This window comes from Megalobrama amblycephala, linkage group LG21 (genome assembly GCF_018812025.1).
Source record: "Megalobrama amblycephala isolate DHTTF-2021 linkage group LG21, ASM1881202v1, whole genome shotgun sequence".
Lineage (NCBI taxonomy): Eukaryota > Metazoa > Chordata > Actinopteri > Cypriniformes > Xenocyprididae > Megalobrama > Megalobrama amblycephala.
The window spans coordinates 15,563,993-15,590,888 of record NC_063064.1 but is presented as its reverse complement, the minus strand read 5'-3'; the positions used below and the strand labels follow the sequence as shown (position 1 = coordinate 15,590,888).

General features: G+C 37.9%; 1 protein-coding gene across 2 annotated transcripts in view; it reads right to left on the bottom strand.

Moving 5' to 3' along the window:
- The window catches only part of cdh4 (cadherin 4, type 1, R-cadherin (retinal)), a 299,485-nt gene that overhangs the window by 20,091 nt on the left and 252,498 nt on the right, over nucleotides 1–26,896 (bottom strand). For both annotated transcript variants that reach the window (XM_048172488.1, XM_048172490.1), the window contains 2 exons: nucleotides 20,735–20,907; nucleotides 6,882–7,019 (listed from right to left, as the gene is read on the bottom strand). In XM_048172488.1, coding sequence (XP_048028445.1) covers nucleotides 6,882–7,019; nucleotides 20,735–20,907 — 311 coding nt within the window. The remainder of the gene's footprint in view (nucleotides 1–6,881; nucleotides 7,020–20,734; nucleotides 20,908–26,896) is intronic.

The window sequence follows — 26,896 nt, the reverse complement described above, 5'->3', positions numbered from 1 at the left end:
GTTAGGACCTGTCATACGCATTGAGCTAAGACAAGACAACCCAACCGGCGGAGTTGTTCTTCAGCTGCACTGTATAATTACGGATGCTGCAATGGACAACGACGTGTACGCTATAGAGCTCAAGCCTGCTTGGAGGGGGGAAAACTTTCGAAACTTGACAATTTCAGAAAGTATCAAGAGTAATCAAGTGGGTGGATGAGCAATGAGTTCATTTGATTTTAGTCTTGCTTTCAATTTCGCTCTGTTTTCCCTTCACTGTTCATTCAGTCAGAGAAAGTGTCTAATGTACGGATGAGAGATTCTTAGTGTGTATTACTTAGGGGAGGTGTCAAGGAAAGATGGATGGAGGTCTGTCCTGCGTCTCTCCCTCCCAGCTCTCCATCTCAGTATGGACCGTAAGCGTTGCTAGACCCTATTTTAAATGTGCGATTAACTAAGCTGTCAGCACCCTTAAAAATCTGTGATTGTGTGATCTCTCTTCACGTTTCCTGAAAACAGCAGCTGTGACAGCTCTCTGAAGCTGTTCACTGTGAATCCTCATTAAACAACTTTCAAGTTTGTTATATTAAGTATTATCCTATTCTCTCTAGAAGATAGTTGTCATTCAAACTAGTTTTGAACTTCTTGTACTTAAAGGGATAGTTCACCCAGAAAATTAAAATTCTGTCATTGTTTACTCACCCTCAAGTTGTTCCAAAACTGTATAAATTTCTTTCTTCTGGTGAACACAAAAGAAGATATTTTGAAGAATATGGGTAGCAAAACAGTTGATGGGCCCCACTGATTGAAAAAAAACCAAAACTTTGGGGTCCATCAACTGTGTGGCTACCGACATTCTTCTAAATATATTCTTTTTTGTTCAGCAGAAGAAAGAAATGAATACAGATTTGGAACAACTTGAGGGATAAAGGGATACAGTGGGTACGGAAAGTATTCAGACCCCCTTACATTTTTAAAAATCATTGCTAAAATCATTTAAGTTCATTTTTTTCCTCATTAATGTACACACAGCACACTGCAACACTGACATTGTTGCAGATTTATTAAAAAAGAAAAAATCTCTGAAATATCACATGGTCCTAAGTATTCAGACCCTTTGCTGCGACACTCATATATTTAACTCAGGTGCTGTCCATTTCTTCTGATCATCCTTGAGATGGTTCTACACATTCATTTGAGTCCAGCTGTGTTTGATTATACTGATTGGACTTGATTAGGAAAGCCACACACCTGTCTATATAAGACCTTACAGCTCACAGTGCATGTCAGAGCAAATGAGAATCATGAGGTCAAAGGAACTGCCTGAAGAGCTCAGAGACAGAATTGTGGCAAGGCACAGATCTGGCCAAGGTTACAAAAAAATTTCTGCTGCACTTAAGGTTCCTAAGAGCACAGTGGCCTCCATAATCCTTAAATGGAAGACGTTTGGGACGACCAGAACCCTTCCTAGAGCTGGCCGTCCGGCCAAACTGAGCATATTGACAGAAAAACCTGTCAATATGGGGTGCTTTGTGTACATTAATGAGTAAAAAAAATGAACTTAAATGATTTTAGCAAATGGCTGCAATATAACAAAGAGTGAAAAAATTCAAGGGGGTCTGAATACTTTCCGTACCCACTGTAGTTAAAGGGATAGTTCACCCAAAAATGAAAATTCTGTCATCATTTACTCAACCTCATGTTGTTCCAAACCCATCTTTGGAACACAAAAGATCACAAAAGATATTATTAATATTCTCTCATCCTTTGAATCCATCCATTGAAAGTTGAGGCATAAAGTATAAAAAGACACTGTAAAAGTAATCCCAACCCAGGCTCACTGGAAATGTGTGCGTATGGCGACATTCTGCAAAATTATATTACATCGCTTCTTGCATGTTTCGCAGCACTTTCAAAGTCCAGTGAGTGGTGCTAAAGGCGCATTCATTTTTATTCAAAACAGATGAACGTGAATCTGGGAATGTATTATTATGGTTTTTTATGGCTGTTGTATGTAATGCAGCAGTTCAAAAATTAAATGTCCAGTGAAAGGTTAATGCTCTATTATGTATATACCACTAAACCCTACCCTAAACCTAACTGATAGTGTTATCAAGAACAAACATGAGACAAATACACATTTTCTGAAGCAGCCATGCCATTTCAGCTTGCGTCTACACATCTTTAAGCTCTCTTATCACAACTCATATCCGAACGCTCCGGATCACAAGTGTACCAGGTGCACTATCGAACAAGTTTACTATATTTAAAAAGCCATACATACGGAGCTGGTTATGTGATGAAAATCGTCCCCTTTATTCCCGGAATTATAAGGTTCTATCTGACATTATTGACAAAATTGAGTTATTCACATATTCTTATTCTGTGACAACTTATTTATATTATGTGATGTTTTTTTTAATGTTGTGTACATTTTGGGACTTTTTATTTAGAAAACAAAAAGGTTCTATCTACAAAATTTGAATGGAATGCAAAAACTTTGACGCTTAATATCTCAGTACTGCTCAGTATGCAGATAGAACCTTATAAATCCAAGGGGACGAAATGTCCAAATGTATTAGTTTACAATCATGTGCTATGGTAAAATCATTTTGAGGTAATAATATAGTATTGTGCAAGGAACCACATAAAAATAAATGTTTATTAATCGATAATCTGCCTTTGTAGTCATAATTTTGTGTGAAAAGGACTAAAAGTTGTTGGTGTATTTACTGCCACTAGTGGTCATTTCAGCTGGAAACTGCAGCAAATTGTATGCATAGCTAGGTTTTTGGAATCTTTAAAAAAGATGTGATTATTTTTTTATGCGCAGCTTGTGAATAAAGTATGGCTCCAAATGCTAATCCATCTGAAAGCACTGCGAGTTTGAGTCGCTTATAATGTACATTTGAAAAAGCAACACGCGTCAAACATCTTTCCAGACATGAGAAGCATTTTTTAACATCTTGTCCAACAAAAGACAACATTTAATAAAATGTTTTTACTCCAAACTCCCTTCATAACGACAGTTTAGCATCCTTCTGTGAGATGATGTGGCTTCTTACACAGAATAATGCAGTTGTTTGTTTATTAGTCATGTTTAATCAATCAAATTACTTCAATCTTCTGTTTATTCAGCTACAGCGATATGACACATGTTGTCTACTTCTACTGCAGTGCATATTTAGAGTTCCTGCACGAGAGCGCCCTCTGGCTTTCAGATGGAGAAGCATTTACTACTGATCACAGAGCCGTACAGCTCTGACAAGCTGCGCATAAAATAAATGCAGCCTTTGCCAAATCGCATGCGGTTTAATCGCGATGAATCGCGCAGCTCTAAATAAAAGCCTAAATTAAATCTGTTCATCATATATAGTGATCATATGTCTTCAAAAGACTTGGATTAAACAGCTTGATTCATATGGATTACTTTTACTTTTGTCTTTATGAACGTTTTGAAGCTTGAAAGACTTTGAGTGCAGGGACAGAAATCTCTCAGGTTTCATTAATATTTTCATTCCTTTCGTAAATGAAAGTCTTATGGTTTTGAAATGACATAAGGGTGAGTAAATGATGACAGAATTTTTATTTTTGGGTGAACTATACCTTTAACTAAAGAAACATTCCTCTGATTCAAGCGAGGGGCGATGGGTTGTGACCCCAAGAAAAACCTTGACCTTGACCGTGTGATTCCTTGAGGCTTCCACTGTGGGCATAGGCAATATGCAGTTTCTACCCCTGTCAGCTCATCACATCTCAAACCCACCAACAACAGCAGCCAAACACTCGACATGTGCGGAGAGACCTGTCCACGAGCATCTAGTCCACAAAAACAACATTTGAGAATAAAATGACACCAATTAAAATGAACAGCAAGATCGTCTGATGCCAGATGATAGATGTCATACTGATTCACTAAGTATCGTTTGGCCTTCAAATAAATATTACAGGTAGAAAAAATGTGCAAAATAATTCAGAATGCTTCAGCATCAGACGCTGTGGCAGAGGCCTGGGGATATTACTTAATGAGAGAGAGAACGCAAGGGCACCAGAGATGAGCACTGCAAGAGAGCGATAAAAGGGGGATGGCAGATAGCAGGAAATAAATGGAAATGGAGAGAGAGATAGACACCGAAAGCCAGAGAGAAGGATTGAGGGAAGGAGATAAATGGAAGGAGAGAGAGATGAAGGCTGACAGAAACAAACACTGGTAAATGTGGGAAGAGAAGTGTAGAGATACAGAGATAAAGAAAACAGGAGATGGAGGATGTAGGGAAGGAGAAAAAGAGGGAAAAATGAGTGGATGAGTGGAGATTGAAGCCAGATGCCTGAAGAGGAACTACAGACACCTAAGGGGCAGAGTTGGCATGAGGACAGGAGAGAAAGAGAGAGAGAGAGAAAGAAAGAGAGGGAGAGCACCTGATCTCACATCCCTCTCATTCCCTACACCCTCCATTTCACTCCATCTCTTCCCTCATCACCTCCCAGAATTCATTGCTCTTAGTGAATCTCTCTTTGTTTCACAGCTCCAGTAGGTTTCTCCAGCTGTCAGACAGTATTGTGTGAATTAAATGAGTATCAAGACACTTTTAGAATTCAGAAATCGGGGTAATGAGGAGTGGATGCGTCCAAACAGGCAGACTATAGCTCTGTTCCAAAACCTAATCTTACAAGGCAGCATTCTAACCATCATGGCACCTCATAAGTGACTGATTTGGAACGCTCTACATAAGCAGCAACTATCAGTGCCATACAAAAAATCTCAATAGCAAATGTTTTCTATACAATTTGATGTTAGTAGAATGACACTCTAATATGCATAAAAATGGTGATTGTCAAAATACTACAGGCAAAAACGTTGTTTTAATTAATATCTATATTTGAAGGTTTTTACAGAGGGGTTTATTTCTATATAATTTGTCTATTTTTATACAACATTTTATTCCTAAAAACATGGTGAAAATGTTTTTTTTTTTTTTTTTTTCCCAGCTGTTGACAGTATTTTTTGCTTTATGCATAAAAAGAGATATCCAAAATTTTGAACCTGGCTTTATTCAATGATCGGATTTCTGTTCTGGAAATGTATGCAAATTAGCGCATATTTAATTAGACAGCGTATTTGCATATTATAACATTTCAGAAAACTTAAAATGCAAAAAATGTTTGCAATTATTAATGTAATCAACTGGTGTATGGTGATATCTATATGTATTAATTAAAGGGGACCTATAATGCCCCTTTTACAAGACAAAAGTAATATAAGTCTCTGGCATCCCCAGAATGTGTATGTGAAGTTTCAGCTCAGAATACTGATCATTTATTATAGCTTGTCAAATTTGCCCCTATTTGGGTGTGAGCAAAAACATGCCATTTTTGTGTGTGTCCCTTTAAATGCAAATGAGCTGCTGCTCCCTGCCCCCTTTCCAGAAGAGGGCAGAGCTTAACAGCTCATGCTTCAGATACTCAACAACAAGAAAGCTGGAGAATCTCACACAGCCAAAATGTCGATTGTCAGCCTTATGCTGCGTTCACACCGAACGTGTCTGGGGCGTCAAATTCGCGTCAGACGCGTCTAGTTGGACGCGCGTCAAATTCGCTCTATTCGCGCGTCTAAACAAAGTGTGTTCAGACGTGAATTTGCGTCCATCTCTTTCTGCACAGATCCTTTGAATAAACACATCATCTTGTCAGTTGGAAACTAGTAGCGGCAATTTAACTCTGTTATGCCAGCCGGATTTTGCTAGCGAGCAGGTGGGCTATGATCAACGGCTAAAATCATGCAAAGCGTTTTACAACTAACCAGATTGTCCGATTTCTTCGCTTATCCTCTTTCAGGCAAGATCCTTTTTATTCCTGTCTCGATAAAAATATGATGACACATCATAGGTGGCCACACACAGATTGGACATATTATCTTTGTTCTGGTCTCCACCGCTGATCACGTCATAAACACGTTACCAAAGCAGAGTCCCTGATTGGTTAACGCGCCGCGAATTTTCGCCAAAGTTCAGATTTTCGGGCGTCTAGGGTGTCAGACGCTCAATTTGCACGTCAGACGTGTCAGGCGCGTGAACGCTCAATTCGCGCCGCGCTATACGCTTGATTTGCGCCGCAGGATGAATAGACGCGCGTTTACATTGACTTAACATGTAAATCAGACGCCTCAGATGCGTTCGGTGTGAACGCAGCATTACATTGTTCAAAACAGAGTCGGACACTGATGGAGAGGCTCAGGAAGATGTTACAACTTTTAGAATGCATCTGGGCATTTCTGAATGGTTAGTGGATAAATTTGTGTAGATTCTGTGGAGTTGATTCAACTTATCGACTAGCATATGACCCTTGTTTGTGAAACAGTAAAATGACGGCATGGTAACAACACTCTACTACAACAACTCTTCTTCTTCTCTAAAGCAGCCCAACATGGCCTCACCCCCTTTGTTGCGTGTTCCCGGGGGCAGGGTTTCTGTAAATTTTGGGCTTTGTGATGTCACTACCCTGGGAAGAAGCTCGTTGTAGTCCCTACCAGCCTGTAGTAGTCCTTAAACAGAGAATTCTTTAAAAGAAAATATCTCCCTTTGCATTGAACTTTGAGTGTCGTGACTTTGCAGATGTTGTTTATGCTCAAACAGCAACATTACACACTAAATAAAGTTTAAAAAGTGAAATTATAATCAAGGACCCTATTTTACCCTATTCACCTGTATTTTTTAAGTGTTTTTAATTGACACTTTTCAGTAATGAACATTTATTTATAATAATAATTTTTAATTCCATACTTCTGGAAGAGTCTTTGTGTATGTAGTGAATATATATATATGAAGTGCTATATAGGCAGCTCACTAGGATTTGGAACACATTTTTGTATGTAAATGCTCTCTGTTTAAGTTGTAGATACTCACCATTTTAGCATCCAGCTCTGGAGGGTTGTCGTTGATGTCAGTAATGCTAATGAGGGCCGTGGCGGTGTTGGACAGGCCGAAGTTCAGGCTGCCCTCCATATCGGTGGCCTGCACTATGACGGTGTACTGAGACACTTTCTGAAACAACACAGAACATGTCCATTTCAATCAACTGAAGAGACACACACCGCATGTAAATGAGGACTCCAACCTTAAACATTTAAATGAACATTTAGACTAACCCACACATAAATTATGATTTATAATATGCAAAGCAGATATTTCATGTGACAGAACATTTACTGATTAAAATTTTAATTAAGTATATTATTAATGAGGTTATAATAACCATCTTTAAATAAAGCATACATCTTGATAATTAAATTAATAACTAATGCCATTTATTACATGGCTCTCTATAATATGCGATTCTGATTGGTCAATCACAGCATTTATTCACTGTTGTCCATGGCAATGCTGTATCGTATGAATGCTGGTTCATACAAATTCAACTGCCGCCATCTTACTTTAATTTATAAATTGCACTGGAAAAAACTTCAGTTCAGTATTAATATTGCTGTAATATTGGTGCACCCTGTCAGGGTTTATTTTGTTTCTGATCTCTTACATAACACTTAATAAACAAAAGGCAAGTTACAGCAGTGTATATTCTCCAAATATTCCCGCATCTGCATAATATATCGCAACTGCATGGGAAGTTTAGAGAAATGAAAACAATTATGCTAATAAGTTATCTAGAATTATTCACAATATTGTGTGCCCACAGTAACAATATTGTGCATATTAATTGCCGCGATAAATAGTATTACCGAATGCCGGCACATGTCTACTTCAATGGCATGATTTCTCCCCCCCCCCAGGCTACATTTTTTCTCCTCATGGAATGGCGGGCCAAATCAAAGGTCATCACGGACCAACTTTGGCCCACGGACCCTGGTTTGGGCATCTCTGGTCTAGAAGTTTGGCATCTAAGCCTGAACAAAGCCATCTTACAAAGACTTTGAGACTGTGTATGTTTGGGGAATGGCAGCCTTTTGTGTTTGTCTGGGGATACGTCTGTCTGTCAGGCTTTTCTGTTAATTAGGACAAGAGGCTACTGTGAGCTTTGTTCTGCTTTGATACTTTGTCACTCACTATTTATGGAAAGACACACACCCACACGCATATACACAAAGATAATCAGCGCGCAAAAACAACTCTTCATCAACGGACATGAACCACCCTATTTGTAACAACGGATGAAAAGCAAGGGTTGCGAGGGCAACAGATGGATAGAAACATGTGCGCACACACACATCGAAGTGTTTGTTGTTGCATGGCCAACATTCCTTTGGGCACAGATCTGAAACTGTGCCCCTGTCCATGCTCGGGTGAATCTGACTCCAGTTAGTCCACACTGGGAGGAGACAGAGAGCTGAGCCTGAGCCAAAGCCTCTCCTCTGCCTCTTTCAGCTCCAGCCGTATTAATCCGGTTGGCCGAAAGCCTTCTGTTGCTGCAGACAGGAAGTAGGGGGAGTCAAGGACAAGTCAGTGTTCCACTGAGACAGGTCTGGGTGTCTTGGAGGGAGGTGGATGACTGCTGCTGTAAAGCAATGAATACCCTCACAAGACCTTGCTGAAGATCTTGATGGCTTCCTTTTGTTTTAGGAGATGACTGACCATGGGACATACATTTGATCACAACTAAACATTGAGGGGAAATGCCTTCTCTGACTTTCTGGCATAGTACTGCCTACATAGGCAGCATCATTACACTATACCTGAATAAGTTGGGAAAACTCAAAAAAACAATCAGTTGCCTCAAAATTTTTAAGTTAAGAAATTAAAACTGGCAGATTTTTTTATTTTGTACTACTTTTTAATGAATATTACATTTTAATTGTTCTTCACTTAACATGTTTGAGTACACATACATTTCACTTAAAAGTATCATGTAACCCCGTTGTAAACATTTTTATTATTGTAAAATTAGCTAGTTATAAAAATGAATTCAGAAAATGCTAACTTGCTAATTTGCTAACATGTTAAAAATAGCACAGTATAGCACTTGCTGAATGAGTACAGCAATATAAAGCATTTAACATTCTTGCTCTCAAACCAAGCCGCATGCACCACTTGTCACCATGATGGCAACTCTCCAAAAACCCACATTAACAGAAACTTTTCTAAATGAGCATAACAAAACATGAATCACTACTAAATCTACCTTATCATTAATCTTGCACAAAATAACAAACAAAAAAACATTATATGACACTTAATTTTAGCATTTTACTCTCCCTTTTGAGTGCCATGGGCAAAGCATGCTGAGAAATAGAAATCCCAGCTCAGTTTCAGTTAAACTTAAAGGTGCAGTAGAACTTCTTTTCAAAAGATGTAATATAAGTCTAAGGTGTCCCCTGAATGTGTCTGTGAAGTTTCAGCTCAAAATACCCCATAGATTTTTTTAAATTAATTTTTTTAACTGCCTGTTTTGAGGCATCATTAACTATGCACCGATTCAGGCTGCGGCCCCTTTAAATCTCGCGCTTCCTGCCCTCCCGAGCTCTCGACTATAAGTGCAGTTATACAGGTTCACACAGCTAATATAACCCTCAAATGGATCTTTACAAGATGTTCGTCATTCATGCTGCATGCATGCATCGATTCCTGTGAGTATAGTATTTATTTGGATGTTTACATTTGATTCTGAACGAGTTTGAGGCTATATGCTCTGTGGCTAAATGGGCTAATGCTACACTGTTGGAGAGATTTACAAAGAGTGAAATTGTGTTTATGAATTATACAGACTGCAAGTGTTTAATAATGAAAATAACGACGGCTCTCGTCTCCGTGAATACAGTAAGAAACGATGGTAACTTTAACCACATTTAACAGTACATTAGCAACATGCTAACGAAACATTTAGAAAGACAATTTACAAATATCACTAAAAACATCATGTAATCATGGATCATGTCAGTTATTATCGCTCCATCTGCCATTTTTCTCTATTGTCCTTGCTTGCTTACCTAGTCTGATGATTCAGCTGTGCACAGATCCAGACGTCCTGCCCTTGTGTAATGCCTTGAACATGGGCTGGCATATGCAAATATTGGTGGCGTACATATTAATGATCCCGACTGTTCGGTGTTACATGTATGTTGAGATTCACCTGTTTTCTGGAGGTCTTTTAAACAAATTAGATTTATATAAGAAGGAGGAATCAATGGAGTTTGAAACTCAATGTATGTCTTTTCCATGTACTGAACTCTTGTTATTCAACTATGCCGAGGTAAATTCAGTTTTTGATTCTAGGGCACCTTTAAGTTTGTCTAAATTAAAAGAAAAAAGTTAAATCTCAAAACAATGAAACAGTTTACTTAAAATATATCAGTTCTGTGAACTTGAAAGAAAAAGAAAGTGCTAAATACTCATAAAGTTAATGTGACAGCATGTAGATAGCATGTAGTAATCGGCCTGAGCTCAGCTGCCCTACAGCGCCTGCGGCTCAGACTCGGCATCGGCGTGTGTTAATTGGGCCAATTGTGGCCCGTAGATCGCTCTGGCCCATATATATCTGTTACGGCTGTAAAGCACATATCCCACAATCCTCTGCATGTGATGTGGCTGTTGGTGGAAGCTTAAAAAAAAAAGGAAGTAAATTAAAGGTTTAGTTCACCCAGAAATAAAATTTCCATCAAGTACTCACCCTCATGTAGTTCCACACCCTTAAGACCTTTGTTCATCTTCGGAACACAAATTAAATATTTTTGATGAAATCTGAGAGGTTTCTTATCCCCCATAGAAAGCAACGTAATTACCATCATTCAAGGTCCAGAAAAGTAGTAAAGGCATTGTTAAAATAGTCAACGTGACAGTAGTTTAATGTTATGAAGCGAAAACAAAAATAATGACTTATTTCAACAAATTAGTCTCTCCTGTCATTCTCCTACGCTGTTTAAGTTCAGCGCTTCCAGGTTCTACATAAAAATGCCGGCTGACCTGAACAGCATGAGTGTGAGTAACTTCATTTTTGGGTGAACTAATCCTTTAATTCATAAATATCCATGTTCTGATACAATTTCTACTAGGAAATATTCAAAGTAGTCAATAAATATTCATTTGGTTATCTCTAATGCTCAATTGAATTTGTTCTAGCTCATTTGACATGACCTTATGATGCCTGGAAGCCTGTTTGAAACCAGTTTGGGAAACTTAGTGGGAAACTTCAAATAAAAACGTTATAATTACTGACTGATTGGACAGGTTTAGACTGAGTCTTTCAATCAATCATTCTGTCTATCCATTCATATTTCTCTCTCCCTCAGGTAGTTGTATTTAAATGGCAGGTCAGAGACTCCTCAGAGCAGCGCTCCCAGTTTTAAAGCACTTAAAGAACTGCAGAGTACCGCGGACACACACTGAGAGTCATTAAAACCTGCGTCTTCTCGTTAATATTGCCCAGTTCGGCTCTATTAATGAAAACTCAATAGCGGCTGACCTTTATTAACACCATAATGAAATATCAATACTGTCTCCTCTGGTTATGCTCTGCAGAGAACAAGAGAAACAAATCAGTGTGTAATTAATCTCGCACACATTTCATACAGCGCCGGCTGTGGGGATGGGAACGTGACACCAAGAGACGAGCTTAAACATATTTCCAGTCCTGAAGAGAATGTAAAGTGATTACACCACAGGACTGGCAGAATCTTGGCAATGTGAGAGCAGATCCACCGAGAGACGAGTTTCACCCATACAGACTCTAGAGTCAACTGTTATGAGGAGCATTTCACAGCCCAACGGGCCCTGACCTCACTTCTCCCCGACACCTCACTCGCTCCATCGGGAGAGAAGGAAAGAGGAGAGGTGATAAGGGGAAGGTGACGTTGGAGGAGATGATAGTGGAGAGAGTGCAACCAGAAGTTATGATTCTCCTCATCTCACTCATACAGGAAGCTTTGGATCATCTGGGAATGACTCGGACACACACACATACACACACATACACACACACACACGCGCGCACTTCACACCGATCGATTCCCTAATCAGGCGTGGACACGTTCTAACCTAGACCTGACACAACTAGGCAAGCGCACACACGCGCAAACATGCGCGCACACGGACCACATGGCCTCTGGCAGAGACAAGAGACAGGTAATGAAAAGCAACAGCCTGGACAATCTGGCTCGAACAGATTCACAGAGCTGCAGAGACAGACATGCAGGGCTTTTAACATACACACATACAACGATACACACAAAAGATACAGCATTGCCACTGCAGAATCTTTAAGCACTTTGATTATATGTGATTCAAATTCCTGACCAAACACTGTGATATAACATGACATTTATTAAGTTGAATAGCACCATGGGATTTAAAGGCACAGTTCACATAACATCAAATTCCAGCATCATTTACTCATCCTCGTGTCTTTTGAAATTGTGTGACTTTCTATCGTGAACACAAAAGGTGCTCGACCTATATAGATTTTTAAAAAGTCCTTATTGGCCAAACAGGTAAACTTATTGGCTAATGCCAATAATTAAAAATGCCAAATTAACGGCAGATATATTGGTCTCGTTTCCGACCAATTTACTTAAATTTCAGTCTATTCCTCACACAAAGCTATCATATGACTTGGAGACTTGGAATTAAATCAATATGACCATAATAACAATAATAATAATTATAAATAATTATAAAATATTTATAATAATAATTATAAAAATAAAAATACTAATTGTATTTCACAGTACAACAGTAAAATAACAATACCAATAATTATGGCTGTCATACACTGTTCATTTTCAAACATTAAACCATCGAATGCTTTTTGTCCTTTTAGAGCTTAACAGTTCCACCTTCATTGTATAGAAAAGAGGAGCATGAACATTCTTCCAAACTTGTCCTTTTGTGTTCTACAGAGGAAAATAAGCCATAAGGGTTTGGAATGACATGAGGGTGAATGAATGACTCATTTTAACTTCTATCTGCAAAATTATGTCTTTCCTAAACCCATTAAAACACAGAACCAATTCCATTTAATTCCTGTATGATATTATATATTCATACTATTAAAGCAAAAAGAGAAGAAATAAAATGACAGAAATGGGAAAGGCTGGTTGTAAAATGAATAAAATGGACGTATTTGCCATGAGGGGCATAAGACATGATGACAGTTGCAGTAAAAGGCATGCAGTGCAAAAAGACGAGGAGAGGGGCTGCTTGTTAGCTGCTGTAATCAGACAGGTGATGGCAAGCAGGTTAAGAGGTGTGTAGAGGTGATGGGGTCTCGGTGTGAGAGGGTAATTGGTATTCAGACCTGATCAGATGTGTGTGACATTAAAGTGAATGTGAACTCCCACCATTGCAAGCAACTGCACTAGGCTTCTTCAACCCACTAATTACTGCATAAATATTCCAATTAGACTACAGGTACTGATGGAGGAGGATTGCGCTCCTGGTGAGAAAATGTGTACGTGAAGGAGACAGATGGAAATGCAGAGAGGTAAATGTTAGGATGGGTATATGTGTGTGTGTGTGTGTGTGTGTGTGTGTGTGTGTAGATAGCTGCCCATCTTCCATGTGCCACCTGTTGTGTACAACATTGAAATAGGGGAGCGGATTCATGTAAGACCACCTCTAAACACTTAGTGGACATACAAACAGCAATGCCTCTTTAATGCATCTTTTCTGAATAAAAGTATTAAATTCATAAAAAACAGAGATCTTTCTGGCGCAAAACTTTTGCATGGCAGTGTACAGTGTACACTGTAAAATCAGTGTAAAACAGTTGTTTTAACTAACACTTTTTAGTTAACTTTACTTAGTGTTAGAGTAATCTGTACTATTCACATACTATGCCTTGTTTAATCCAGGTTGAGATTAATTGATTGGTTTGAGAGCCTTTTTTTCAAGAAAAAAAGTGTGGGGGTAATTCTTAAAAGATTTCCTCCAATTCTTCAGTTATCTTTCTCTAGTTGCATTCAATAATTTCCCAAAGTCATCTTGAAAGTTGAATGGTCAATATTGAAAGATTTGAGAGAACATCACATAAGCTGACTTCATAAATTAAAATGTTTGTGTTTGAACTCACCGTCATGGTGGTCAGTGTTCCCTTTGGTTGGGCACTGTAATTCTCTTCCTTTGTTGCAGTTATTTGGTTTAAAAGGAAGGTAAGTAATAAATAGGTTGCTTTTAAAAGGTGACCTAACTTCTAACTAAATCATTAACTAGTCTGTTATCTTTTAACTTTTTATTGTTAACACTTACAGTGGGTACAGAAAGTATTCAGACCCCCTTACATTTTTCACTCTTTGTTATATTGCAGCCATTTGCTAAAATCATTTAAGTTCATTTTTTTCCTCATTAATGTACACACAGCACCCCCTATTGACAGAATTGTTGACATTTTAGCAGATTTATTAAAAAATAAAAACTGAAATATCAAATGGTCCTAAGTATTCAGACCCTTTGCTGTGACACTCATATATTTAACTCAGGTGCTGTCCATTTCTTCTGATCATCCTTGAGATGGCTTCTACACCTTCATTTGAGTCCAGCTGTGTTTGATTATACTGATTGGACTTGATTAGGAAAGCCACACACATGTCTATATAAGACCTTACAGCTCACAGTGCATGTCAGAGCAAATGAGAATCATGAGGTCAAAGGAACTGCCTGAAGAGCTCAGAGACAGAATTGCACAGATCTGGCCAAGGTTACAAAAAAAATTCTGCTGCACTTAAGCTTCCTAAGAGCACAGTGGCCTCCATAATCCTTAAATGGAAGACGTTTGGGACGACCAGAACCCTTCCTAGAGCTGGCCGTCCGGCCAAACTGAGCTATCGGGGGAGAAGAGGTAAAGAGAGGTAAAGAAGAACCCAAAGATCACTGTGGCTGAGCTCCAGAGATGCAGTCGGGAGATGGGAGAAAGTTGTAGAAAGTCAACCATCACTGCAGCCCTCCACCAGTCGGGGCTTTATGGCAGAGTGGCCCGACGGAAGCCTCTCCTCAGTGCAAGATGCATGAAAGCCCGCATGGAGTTTGCTAAAAAAAACACCTGAAGGACTCCAAGATGGTGAGAAATAAGATTCTCTGGTCTGATTAGACCAAGATAGAACTTTTTGGCCTTAATTCTAAGCGGAGAAAAGCAGGCACTGCTCATCACCTGTCCAATACAGTCCCAACAGTGAAGCATGGTGGTGGCAGTATCATGCTGTGGGGGTGTTTTTCAGCTGCAGGGACAGGACGACTGGTTGCAATCGAGGGAAAGATGAATGCGGCCAAGTACAGGGATATCCTGGATGAAAACCTTCTCCGGAGTGCTCAGGACCTCAGACTGGGCCGAAGGTTTACCTTCCAACAAGACAATGACCCTAAGCACACAGCTAAAATAACGAAGGAGTGGCTTCACAACAACTCCGTGACTGTTCTTGAATGGCCCAGCCAGAGCCCTGATTTAAACCCAATTGAGCATCTCTGGAGAGACCTAAAAATGGCTGTCCACCAACGTTTACCATCCAACCTGACAGAACTGGAGAGGATCTGCAAGGAGGAATGGCAGAGGATCCCCAAATCCAGGTGTGAAAAACTTGTTGCATCTTTCCCAAAAAGACTCATGGCTGTATTAGATCAAAAGGGTGCTTCTAAATACTGAGCGAGCAAAGGGTCTGAATACTTAGGACCATGTGATTTTTCTTTTTTAGTAAATCTGCAAAAATGTCAACAATTCTGTGTTTTTCTGTCAATAGGGGGTGCTGTGTGTACATTAATGAGGAAAAAAAATGAACTTAAATGATTTTAGCAAATGGCTGCAATATAACAAAGAGTGAAAAATTTAAGGGGGTCTGAATACTTTCCGTACCCACTGTATGTCATAAACACCTTGTGAAACTTTTAATTGGGTTGATATAATCCCTCCATATTTGTGAAATATTTTGCAATTGACCATGCTTGAGTCACACACAGGCTTCAACATTCAACATGCAAAACACAGCAATGGTTACAATAATGGTAGCTAAACAAAGTCAAGAGTAAATCTAAAGTAAATTATCAAGTACACTCTACAGTTCTTTTTTAGTTACTAGAACTCTAGTGTAAGTGAACTATACCAAGCATTTGCAAGTACAACTATTCCTATTTCACTTTACTTAGCTTTTTTTTTTTTTTTTAAGGCAATTGGTTTCCGTTTTTTAAAGTAAGTGTAACTAATTAGATTTTACAGTGCATGTATAATTCGCAAAAATACTACATGTATTTACTCAGGCCCTTTTGGTATTACTCAACCCCCTGCATGCCTGTAGTAATATTTTATTTTTTGTGAATTTTGTACATTCTATCCAACAACATTTGTGTTTGATGGAAGAAAAAGTTTGGAACGACATGAGGGTGAGTAAATAATGACAGAATTTTCATTTTTGGGTGAACTATTCCTTTCAATGTTGTCCAACAATGTCTTCACTGACAGAGAATGTGATGTTGAAAATCTTCCAAATGTTCCATTTGCGATGTGGCTTTGTAAACACATAAGTCTGTCCTAGTTCTAATTGGAGAGCACAGGTGGAAGAGAGTGCAATCACTGCATTAGATTAATGAGGGTCGCTCTCTGGTCCTGAGAGGAGGACAGATTACCTGCCTGCAGTAGGCACCACGACCCACATTCATGCTCCTGTAGAGACCTTCTCAGCAGCCTGTCTTAGTCATTGGATTAGCAAGAGTTACTGCTCCAGGTATAGACTTATGATAACTTGTCAGAGAGAAAATAGCAAATCTTGAGATGACAGCAAACGTCATCTAACCTGGCATGAAGGGTAGAGAACTTTATGCGCCAAGTGAAACAAGATGCCAAAGGAATGATGATGACGGCTGTAATGGAACTGTATTGCCAAAAACCCCTTAAGCATGGGAAAATCACAGCAATGACTGCAAAGTAGCTTATTTTAATGAAACACCACCAACAGTGATTTGATACAAGCAACTAATGTTCAGTGAGTAATTTAATAATAATACAACAACTGTTTTAACTGTTTTAATTGCTATTATTATCATATTATTACTATTGGTGTTTTTATTACTATTTTAAAATAAATGTATTTCTATAACAAATAGTTCTGGCAGTAAAGTGTAATTAATAATAGCCACACTTATGATGATGATGATGATGATGATACTACTACTACTACTACTACTACTACTAATAATAATAATAATAATAATAATAATAATTCCTATTATTTTTGTTGTTGTTATTATAAAATAAATATCATCATCATCATCATCATCATCAGGGCTGGGCGGTATGACAATAAATGCCGTTATCACGGTATAAAATTCATATTTTTGTTATATTGGATTTGTCCAATTGTTTGTAATTAGCTTCTTTTTTATTTTTAATAACAGAAATGAGATGAGATAAAATAACAAAATAACAATATCGTTATCGTGAAATCAAATTTCTCATATCATGAAATAAGAATTTGGTCATATCGCCCACCCCTAAATCATCATCAATTATATTTGACAAACAGCACGATTTGTTGTATAATTAATACTTCTGAGAAAGTGGTCTGTTTGAATATTTTAATATGATGCTAATGAGAATGGGACTAGAATCTGTGACAAGAAAGGAAGGGATCACGTAGGATGGAGAGATAAAGGGGAAGTTGAAAGACTTCCCCGCAGGTCCGCTTAAGCATTCTGGGATAAATTGAATGGACCTCTGAATGACCCTGCTCATTAGTGGAGCAGAGGGAGGTTAAGGAGGAGCACACAACTGTGTGTGTGTGTGCTTGTGTTTGTTCGAAAGAGAGAGAGTGTGTGTGTGTGTGTGTGTGTGTGTGCAAGAAAGAGGGATCGCTAGAGTGATAGAGAGGGGGATTAATGAAGAGGTTAAAGTGAGGAACACGTCTGGTGGGAAGGGTCAGGCTCTGAGATTCAGATGAGTTATGGGAAAGCTGTTCCCATGACCCACAGAGTTCATTTGTGTGGGTACGTGAGTGTATGCATGTATTGAAAATGAAGTCAACTGCATTCTAAAGCAGACACTAAGAAGACTCCAGTGATTAGCTGAATTAATTTTAGGTGGGGCTGGAAATAATAAGTATAACAAGACTCAAGAGCATGTACATAACTCTGCTGTACAACAGAGGACAAGCTAGAAAATCCCAGGAAATGAAACAGGCCGAATACCTGTTTGCATACCGAGTGTGAAAAATACACACTATCCGGGGAATCAAGCAAACATTTTTAATCTAGTATGAAATAATGCCAGGTGCCAAGATACTTTTTGTGGATGATAAAAGTTTTTTGTCTTGAATCATGTCATTCCAAACCTGTATGATTTTGAAGAACTAATGAAAAAGATAATTTCAAGTCAATGAGGTCCAAAACTATATTAGACCAGTGGTTCTCAACCTTTTTGACTCAAAGGCCCCCGTTATCCAACGCAATATTCAAAGGACACTAAGATATTTCTGTGATTTCTGCTGTAATTATGACAAAGCTGCTTATTTTAAAACATTTTTTATTGAAATATTGAATTATATAATGTGTTAATGTGTTCCTCTAAAGACAGCTACATGACAACCACATTAACAGAAAGCTCTTAGATTTCATCAAAAATATCTTCGTTTGTGTTCCGAAGATGAACGAAAGTCTTACGGGTTTGAAACAACATGAGGGTGAGTACTTCAAGGGTTAGTTCACCCAAAAATGAAACTTCTGTCATTAATTACTCACCCTCATGTCGTTCCACACCCGTAAGACCTTCGTTCATCTTCAGAACACAAATTAAGATATTTTTGATAAAATCCGATGGCTCAGTGAGGCCTGCATTGACTGCAAGATAATTAACACTTTCAGATGCCCAGAAAGCTACTGAAGACATATTTAAAACAGTTCATGTGACTACAGTGGTTCGAACCTTAATGTTATGAAGAGACAAGAATACTTTTTGTGAGCCAAAAAATAAAATAACAACTTTATTCAACAATATCTAGTGATGGGGGCGATTTCAAAACACTACTTCATGAAGCTTCGAAGCTTTACGAATCTTTTGTTTCGAATCAGTGGTTCGGAGCGCGTATCAAACTGCCAAAGTCACATGATTTCAGTAAATGAGGCTTCGTTACATCATAAGTGTTTCGAAACATTTCGAAATTTCAGTGGTTCACATGAGTTTGGCAGTTTGATAAACGCTCCGAACCACTGATTCGAAACACAGCCGCACAAAAAGTATTCTTGTCTCTTCAAAACATTAAGGTTGAACCGCTGTAGTCACATTAACTGTTTTAATAGCTTTCTGGGCATTGAAAGTGTTAATTATCTTGCAGTCAATGCAGGCCTCACTGAGCCATCGGATTTTATCAAAAATATCTTAATTTGTGTTCTGAAGATGAACGAAGGTCTTACGGGTGTGGAATGACATGAGGGTGAGTAATAAATGACAGAATTTTCATTTTTGGGTGAACTAACCCTTGAAGCTTGACAGTACCTTCCTTGACTATTATATGCCTCAATATGAATAAAAAGTATGATACTACTTATCATCTTCTGCACCACTGTTAAAGAGACCTGAATGATGTCATTTCTGGTAAATGATGTCACATATGGGTGGAGTCTAATTTATTATATCCAGAGAATGTTTGGCATGACAGGGTTGAGTTCATAACTTTCAAGCCTTTTTTTTTATTTTTTTTATAAATAATCTTTTTTTAGAAAAATGTTTTTCAAAAGGAAAGTAACAAATAAATACTTACAATAATGTCACAAATTATAGACACTGTGCAAATTTTGTTAAATATTTGTTTTGAGTACAAATTCAGTGAAATTCCTCAGGGACATGACAAAATACAAAATACATTTTTTTATGATAAAAAATATTTAAATGCAATAATTATTTTGTTCATTATAATGGACATACCAAAGTATTGGTGAATCACCACTTTAAAAAGTCTGGGAGACCGAAATATTACTGAATCCCAGGAATTACCCAGCTAAATTTCTGAGAATGTTTCTTGTTAGCTGGGTTAGAACCCACTGACTGTCACTTTATGGACAAACATCATTTTATTCAAAATATCTTCTTTCTTTTTTTTTTTTTTTTTTTTTGAGTGAACTATCCCTTTAATTGTGTCCCTTCCCACTCTGCAACATTTACAGCACAGAAAAACCACTTAATTTTTCATAATGCATGGGTTTGTGTGATAATAGCCCAAAAACCATACAAAAAGTCTTTTTGCAGTCATTTCCAAATACCTTTACCACAGTGTGCTAGTATACAACGACTTGAAATGCACTGATCCTTACCCAGCATACATAGCACAGTATGCCAACTAAAATATCAGCCATGGTATTTGCAGCATTTTCAGCATCCTAGTCATTGAAGCTGTAGCTGTTGTCCTGCTCTGATGGGGTGTTCTGGGAGGGCAGATAGCTGCTCTTCAACGTGAAAAGGTCACAGACAGCTCAAAGGACAGGCTGATCATTAAGTTGATTCTAAAAGCACTGTTTGCTATAGTGCAAGAGTGTCTCTTCAAAATGTTGTTCACAGGAGACTAGGGACCATCCACACCAAGTATGCTCAGACACATCATAGCTGAGAACTAATTACTGTATGTCAGAACGCTAGGGGAGACAAAAAAGGGAGGCCAGGACCAACATTCTTGGAACGGCAAGGTGTATGTAAGCACGCACACTCGTACACTCAAATCCATTAAGGTGAGAATGCCAAACCCATTACACACTAATCAACAGTTCTTTGAAAGACAAATAAAACGGTAGCAGGTTCTTGGAAGCATTCTAGCTTTTACATGTGCGTCAAAACCAGAGACGAGACAAACCTCTCTGTCGATGCCTGCAGCGATGGTGCTGATCTCTCCTGTGGCTCCGTTAATAGTAAACATGTTAGGAATGGGGATGTGTGGCGTCTGGCTCAGGATGCGATAGTGCACCAGCCCGTTCGCCGTGGTGCTGTCGTCGGCGTCAAAGGCCGTTACCTGCATTACAGAAGTGCCTGCAGAGGAAGAGAGGTAAACAAGCGTGAATCAAAACACTAACGCATGTATAATCGCTCAGTTTCTGTCACAAAGCAGCTGCGCTTGTTTGTCCGAGTCGCTATGAACAAACACGCTCAAGCGGTGGCTATTTGATCAGCGATTCAAAATTTGTGTGCTGCTCCGGCTGTCAGAGCAATGTCCAAACGTCACATCTGATCCCGTGGTCTTTCTCACCTAAGCTGTCTCATCTTCATCATCCCTGATTCTGCTCTCCATACAAAATCTGCTCAGTAATGAGGGTCCGTCTGCCTCTCTCGCCTCTATTTCATTCGTTATCACTCAGCCCTGCGGCTCCGGGCAGTGGTAAATTTGAAACCAAATTACTGATAAAAATGTTCCTTCAAATTTTTGTTATTATTTGAAGTTTCTAAAGGACTTTTTGAGGGTTTGTATTTTTGTCTACAATAATGAAGACAAGACGAACAAGATTATGGGCAACTAAACAACTTTACCTGTCAGCAAAAATATAATTACTAGTAATAATACTAATAACATATTTATATTTACTATGTATAGTATAACTTATATTTTATATATGTATTTAAATATTAAATACTCAATATTTAATTACAATTTTAAAAATGATTTCTTTTATTATAAATTATATAAATTAAAAATTAATAATTATATGATCATGTTTATATATAAAAACATTATCATATAATTATTAATTTATTATCTTTACGAGGTGAACTAGAAATAAGTTATGTGAAAATATGTATTTCATATTGTGATTATGTTTTTTATATAACACAACACACTACACATAATATGATGATGTTTTTTGTTCATATTTGTCTACTTTTTTAGAAAAAATATGATTAAAAATTATGAGCTCATTCAAATTACTAGTAATAATACTAATAATATATTTATATTTACTACATATAGCACTGCATCGTACAACTTATATTTTATATATGTATTTAATAGGGGTGTGATCTCGCGAGACCAAACTGTGACGAGATTTCTCGTCGAGGCGAAAAGTAGTCTCGTGATGTTGCCATGACAGAGTGTTAGGATGATTAGGAAAGAATATGCCACCGCTACGTTTACATTTTGCCTCCACTGTCGTTTTGCTTTGTATTTAAATTAAAAAAAACATTTAATTCAGTTGGATAACGGTCGCCGCCGCTCCATATTTACAGAGTACGCGCGACCGTTTAAAAGTGAAAGTAAACGCGCGCGCGCATTCAAACGTGATTTCAATACCCCGCATTTTGAAAGCGGCTCCCTGACGAATACAGATATCTCTCAATATGAAAGCTATTTTAGGCTGGGCAGTGTAGTTGTAACCATCTCTGAGCTCTGTATCAAAGAAAAATTTGGTCTTATTTGATCTTTGAATATTGAGAGAGTGCGATTATGGTTGCACTTATTGTAAAGTGTTACCATAAAAATGAATAACAGTTTTCTCTTCTTATTATTTACTAGTACAAACAATAAGGTTTCATTTGTTAACATTAGTTAATGCACTGTGAACTATCATGAACTAACAATGAATGACTATTTTTATCAACTAACAAAGATTAATAAATACTGTAGCAAATATATTGCTTGTTGTTAGTTGATGTTGGTTAATACATTAATGTTAATAAATGAGACCTTATTGTAAAGTGTTACCATTTTTATTTATACTGTTTTTATTTCTGTGATCAGATTGTGGAGAGGAGTTCAGTTAGGAGGTCAAAAGTTGTAGAAGCTCATAATTCATGTACAGTAAGATCTGAAGAGACTGAAATCATACAGGAGGGAAGTCCGTCAGTTGAGTTAGTGGCAAAACCTTTTACATTACTTGAGTATTGTTGTCTTTTACTGCATATGATAATTCAGTCTCAGAAAGTAGAACTGAAATGACATTCATTACAAAATGATTAGTTAAAACATTTCAAATACACCTGCAGAATATTTTTTCTAGTCATGTATTTCGCCATCTTGTCTCGTCTCGTGAACTCAATCTCGAGTCTCGTCTCGTCTCGTGAGATACTGGTCTCGTCACACCCCTAGTATTTAAATATTAAATACTCAATATTTAATTACAATTTTAATTTAATAAATGATTTTATATTATTTTACTTATTTTAAAATATATAAATATTATATTAATAATATATTATAATATTTATACACACATATATTTATATATATATACACACACACACACACACACACACACACACACACACACACACTAGGTGAACTTGAAATAAGATATGTGACATTATGTATTTCATGTTGTAAATATGTTGTTTACATAACACAACACTCTACACATAATATGATGTTTTTTGTTCATATTTGTCTAAATTTTTTTCAAATGTTCATAAATATCGTAGTTGACACGTTTTCATTATTTTGGGCATCATCATCAACTATTTATGATTTGACAAAATGACTAAATAACACACACACACACACACACAAAAAAGCCTCTTCTCTTGCCTCTATTTGTTCTAAGTCCTATGTTTAAAAACAGCAATCAACAGTGTGAAATGTGTTTGCGCGAGCGTGAGGCGTCAGGTGCCGGATGATGCGAGTGGGGGTCCGTATGGCCTTTAGTCCCCAAAACATGTTTATCGATTTCTGAGAGCTTGTCTCACACCATCTCAAATGTGAGTGAGCAATTAGGGGCCTCCAAATAGAGAAACAGAGGATAAACCTCCTTGCGACGTGGGCAAAATGTCACCCTGTCATTCCGTGTTAATGTCATTCTGTCGCTCCTGTGTTCCAGTCACTTCTGTCATTTAATATTAATGGCCACGGCGACCCAGAAAGCCGGTCTGAGGGGGGCGGCCGCGCGTTTAGCCACGCGCAAGACCTCGTGCGTTCGCAGGTTTCTCCGGCCCAGCTGTAATTGTGTGGAGATAGTGCCATCATTTTGTGACAACACACCTACGAGGGGATAATTGTGGCTGAGAGTTCTATTTCAAAGTTCATTAAGTTTCAGAGCAGAATCTGTCACTACGCCCCATGAGAAAGAGGAAAAGGAAGAAATGAGCGAAGGGAGAAGAAAAACAATTAAGCCCTCTTCTGATAGGGCTACATCAATTTTTGAACAACCAGAGAGCAAGCGAGCACATGCGGAGGGATGAAGAAGACAAAAGAGTTGCATGTCAACTCTGTCGCCTTCAATTTTCAATGAGTGCCATTCTGTAACGGGATTAAATGCTCTTTATGTGTAAAAGTGAGAGAGATGACCATGCAGGAAACAGTTAACCCCTGGGCCTTTTCAATTGCTTTTTAATTTGAAAACTAATTCAATGCTGTAATTGCTTTTCGACTTAAACCACTGAAGCTCAAAATTCCTCCTTTCATTAGACGCATGCTGGTCGGGAGCCTCTCTCTTTCACAGGTATATAAGAAATTGGGGAGTCATTAGTTTTAACAAGTTTAACATAACCAGCCTGAGAATGGAAACCGACCCTTGCAGCGCCGGCTGGGTTAAAAGCAACTTATCTTTTCCAATCTTTCCCCATTTCAAGGCTCTCTGATGTGAAAATAATATTCTTTTCCAACCCGAACACACAAAATCACATCTCGCCTCCACTCTGTCGCAATTTTCGATTGCTTATGGTACGGCTACATCACAATGTGCTTACATTGAAAATACGACATAAAAGCTCTCTATACATGGCTGTCCATCCGAGACAAGCTGCTAGCCAGACTAAACCAGTCCTCCAAGCTGTTATCACTCCGTTTTCCACTGCAGATTACACTCAGCACTGTCTCACACCACCCTCACGGTGAGGCTTTCAAAGCAAATCTGTTTTGTCAGGGCCGTAGCCATATGGAGTCCTTTGAGGACTATGAAGAGGCAAATGACTTTTCCTGCAAAAAAGAGCCAGAGGCAGACGCCTACTTTAAGTCCATTAAACTGATTGAAACATTTCTCTCTCCTCTCAGCGCTCGCTTTCCCTCGCTCTTCTCCTCTCTCGTGTGCGGACGTCAGGGCCTAATTAACCCCCATGGCCAGCTGTCTGAGGCTGAGCGTCGAGTAGCGTCCTATCGTCCACTGTTAGCAAATTTCCTTATCGGATGTGTGAGCTGCAAGTGTGAAAACAAAATTTTCTAGTCCTGCCACTCTTTTTTTTTTTTTTTTTTTTTTGCTGTGGCTTGTTTTTATCTGAAACAGACAGCAAAAAATATCCCCTTGTCACTGGTTATTTAGGTGAGAGAAAAGAAAGGAAAGTAAACAAGGATTCATGTGACTAAAATACGAGGCAGGATCAATGTTGATTTTTGAGGCCAGTAAAATGCAAAACAACAGAGAATAGTTTGAAGATGGGAAGAAAAAAAGAGAGAAAAGAAATCATTTCAATGGATAATTGGCTAGCAGTTCCTCAAGCTCGCAAATATGAGTTTTCTAAACACTATTGTTGCGTGGTGCAGCTGACTTTTTGGCATGCACATTTTCTACAGGGTATTGAGGAAAAAAAGTGAAAATTATGCTTAATTATTGTGAAAAGTACAATAAACTTTCTATTTCTTTTAGAATGCGAGAACTGTGAAACAGCCTTAACTGCTTCATAGATTGTTACTTAAACAGGATAATTCCCCAGAAAATATTTATAAGGACTACTTTGCTAGATAGTCTGGATTGTGAATATTCTGTTCCTCCTTATAGAATACTAAACTTTTATACACTGCAAACATCCATTCCACAATATCATACCACATCACTTTATCTGAACCAAAATGTATATTTCTCTCTGAATATACTTATCACATACTGTAATCAAGCCCGTGTTGTGTACTGGTGTTGTAATATTATCTCACAATTTCAATATATTGTGTCACAACACATTTTACAGTCATAATCCAAAGTATTTTTTAGAGCAAATAGTTTAATATAGAGAAAATGTAAGATAGAACTAATGCCTAAAAAGAATCTTGTAAGATTAAAACATTAATCATGTTTGTCTAATAAATAGCGGTTGCACAACGACTGATTTCTGCTAGTCGGTCACTTGTCAATAGCAGAATTTGTTACTGTTTTAAAAAAAGACATAAAAGCAGCAATTTTGCAGCAATTACGTCTTGTATATGTCTTGTAAAAACATTAATTGGCTTTATTTTGTATATATATTTTGCAAAATAGCACTTTTTTTAAATTGACACACAACATTATAACATTCACATCCACGACTTTGACGTCAAACAATATGTGCATACATATATTATTAAATTTATTTGAACAGTTAGCTTAGGGGTATACAATATTAGCCTTCACAGGTCTTCAGGGTTGGCAGGTTTGTATAACAAAATCAACCCAATTGCTATCAAAAATCACAGCCAAAAAAATAAATAAATTGCAAAATCGTTTGAATTGAGTTCCGGGGGTGGTAGTAGGGGGTGGGATGACAATGTACAAGTAGCCCAATTCCACGGGACAACTGCACACTTGGTACCAAAAATAACAGATCTGTACTCACATCACTTAAATCTTCACTCAACCGCTTCAAAATAGTTTATAATACAATAAGAAAAAATCATGTAGTCACATACTCTCTTTGGTTGAGGTCATGGCTCACTTTTTTTGCGTTAAGAAAGACTAGCACGTTGTATGGTTATTGCACGCTCGAGTATTTGATGGCTTCTGACAGCGCCGACAAGTGGTTGAGGTAGTCGACTACTTGACTAGTCTATGCTAGCCTTAATAAGTAAATAAATAAAGACAAACATTGGTGCATGTCATTCAATTCTCTTTGGAATGAATCTTCAAAATAAGACTGGAAACATGAATTCAAGAATTAGTTCACTTCTGAATGAAAATTTCCTGATAATTTACTCACCCTCGTGTCATCCAAGATGTTCATGTCTTTGTTTCTTCAGTCAAAAAGAAATGAAGGTTTTTGAGGAAAACATTCCAGGATTTTTCTCCATATAGTGGACTTCAGTGGGGTTCAATGAAAGTTTCTTTGGAAAACATTCCAAGATTTTTTTCAT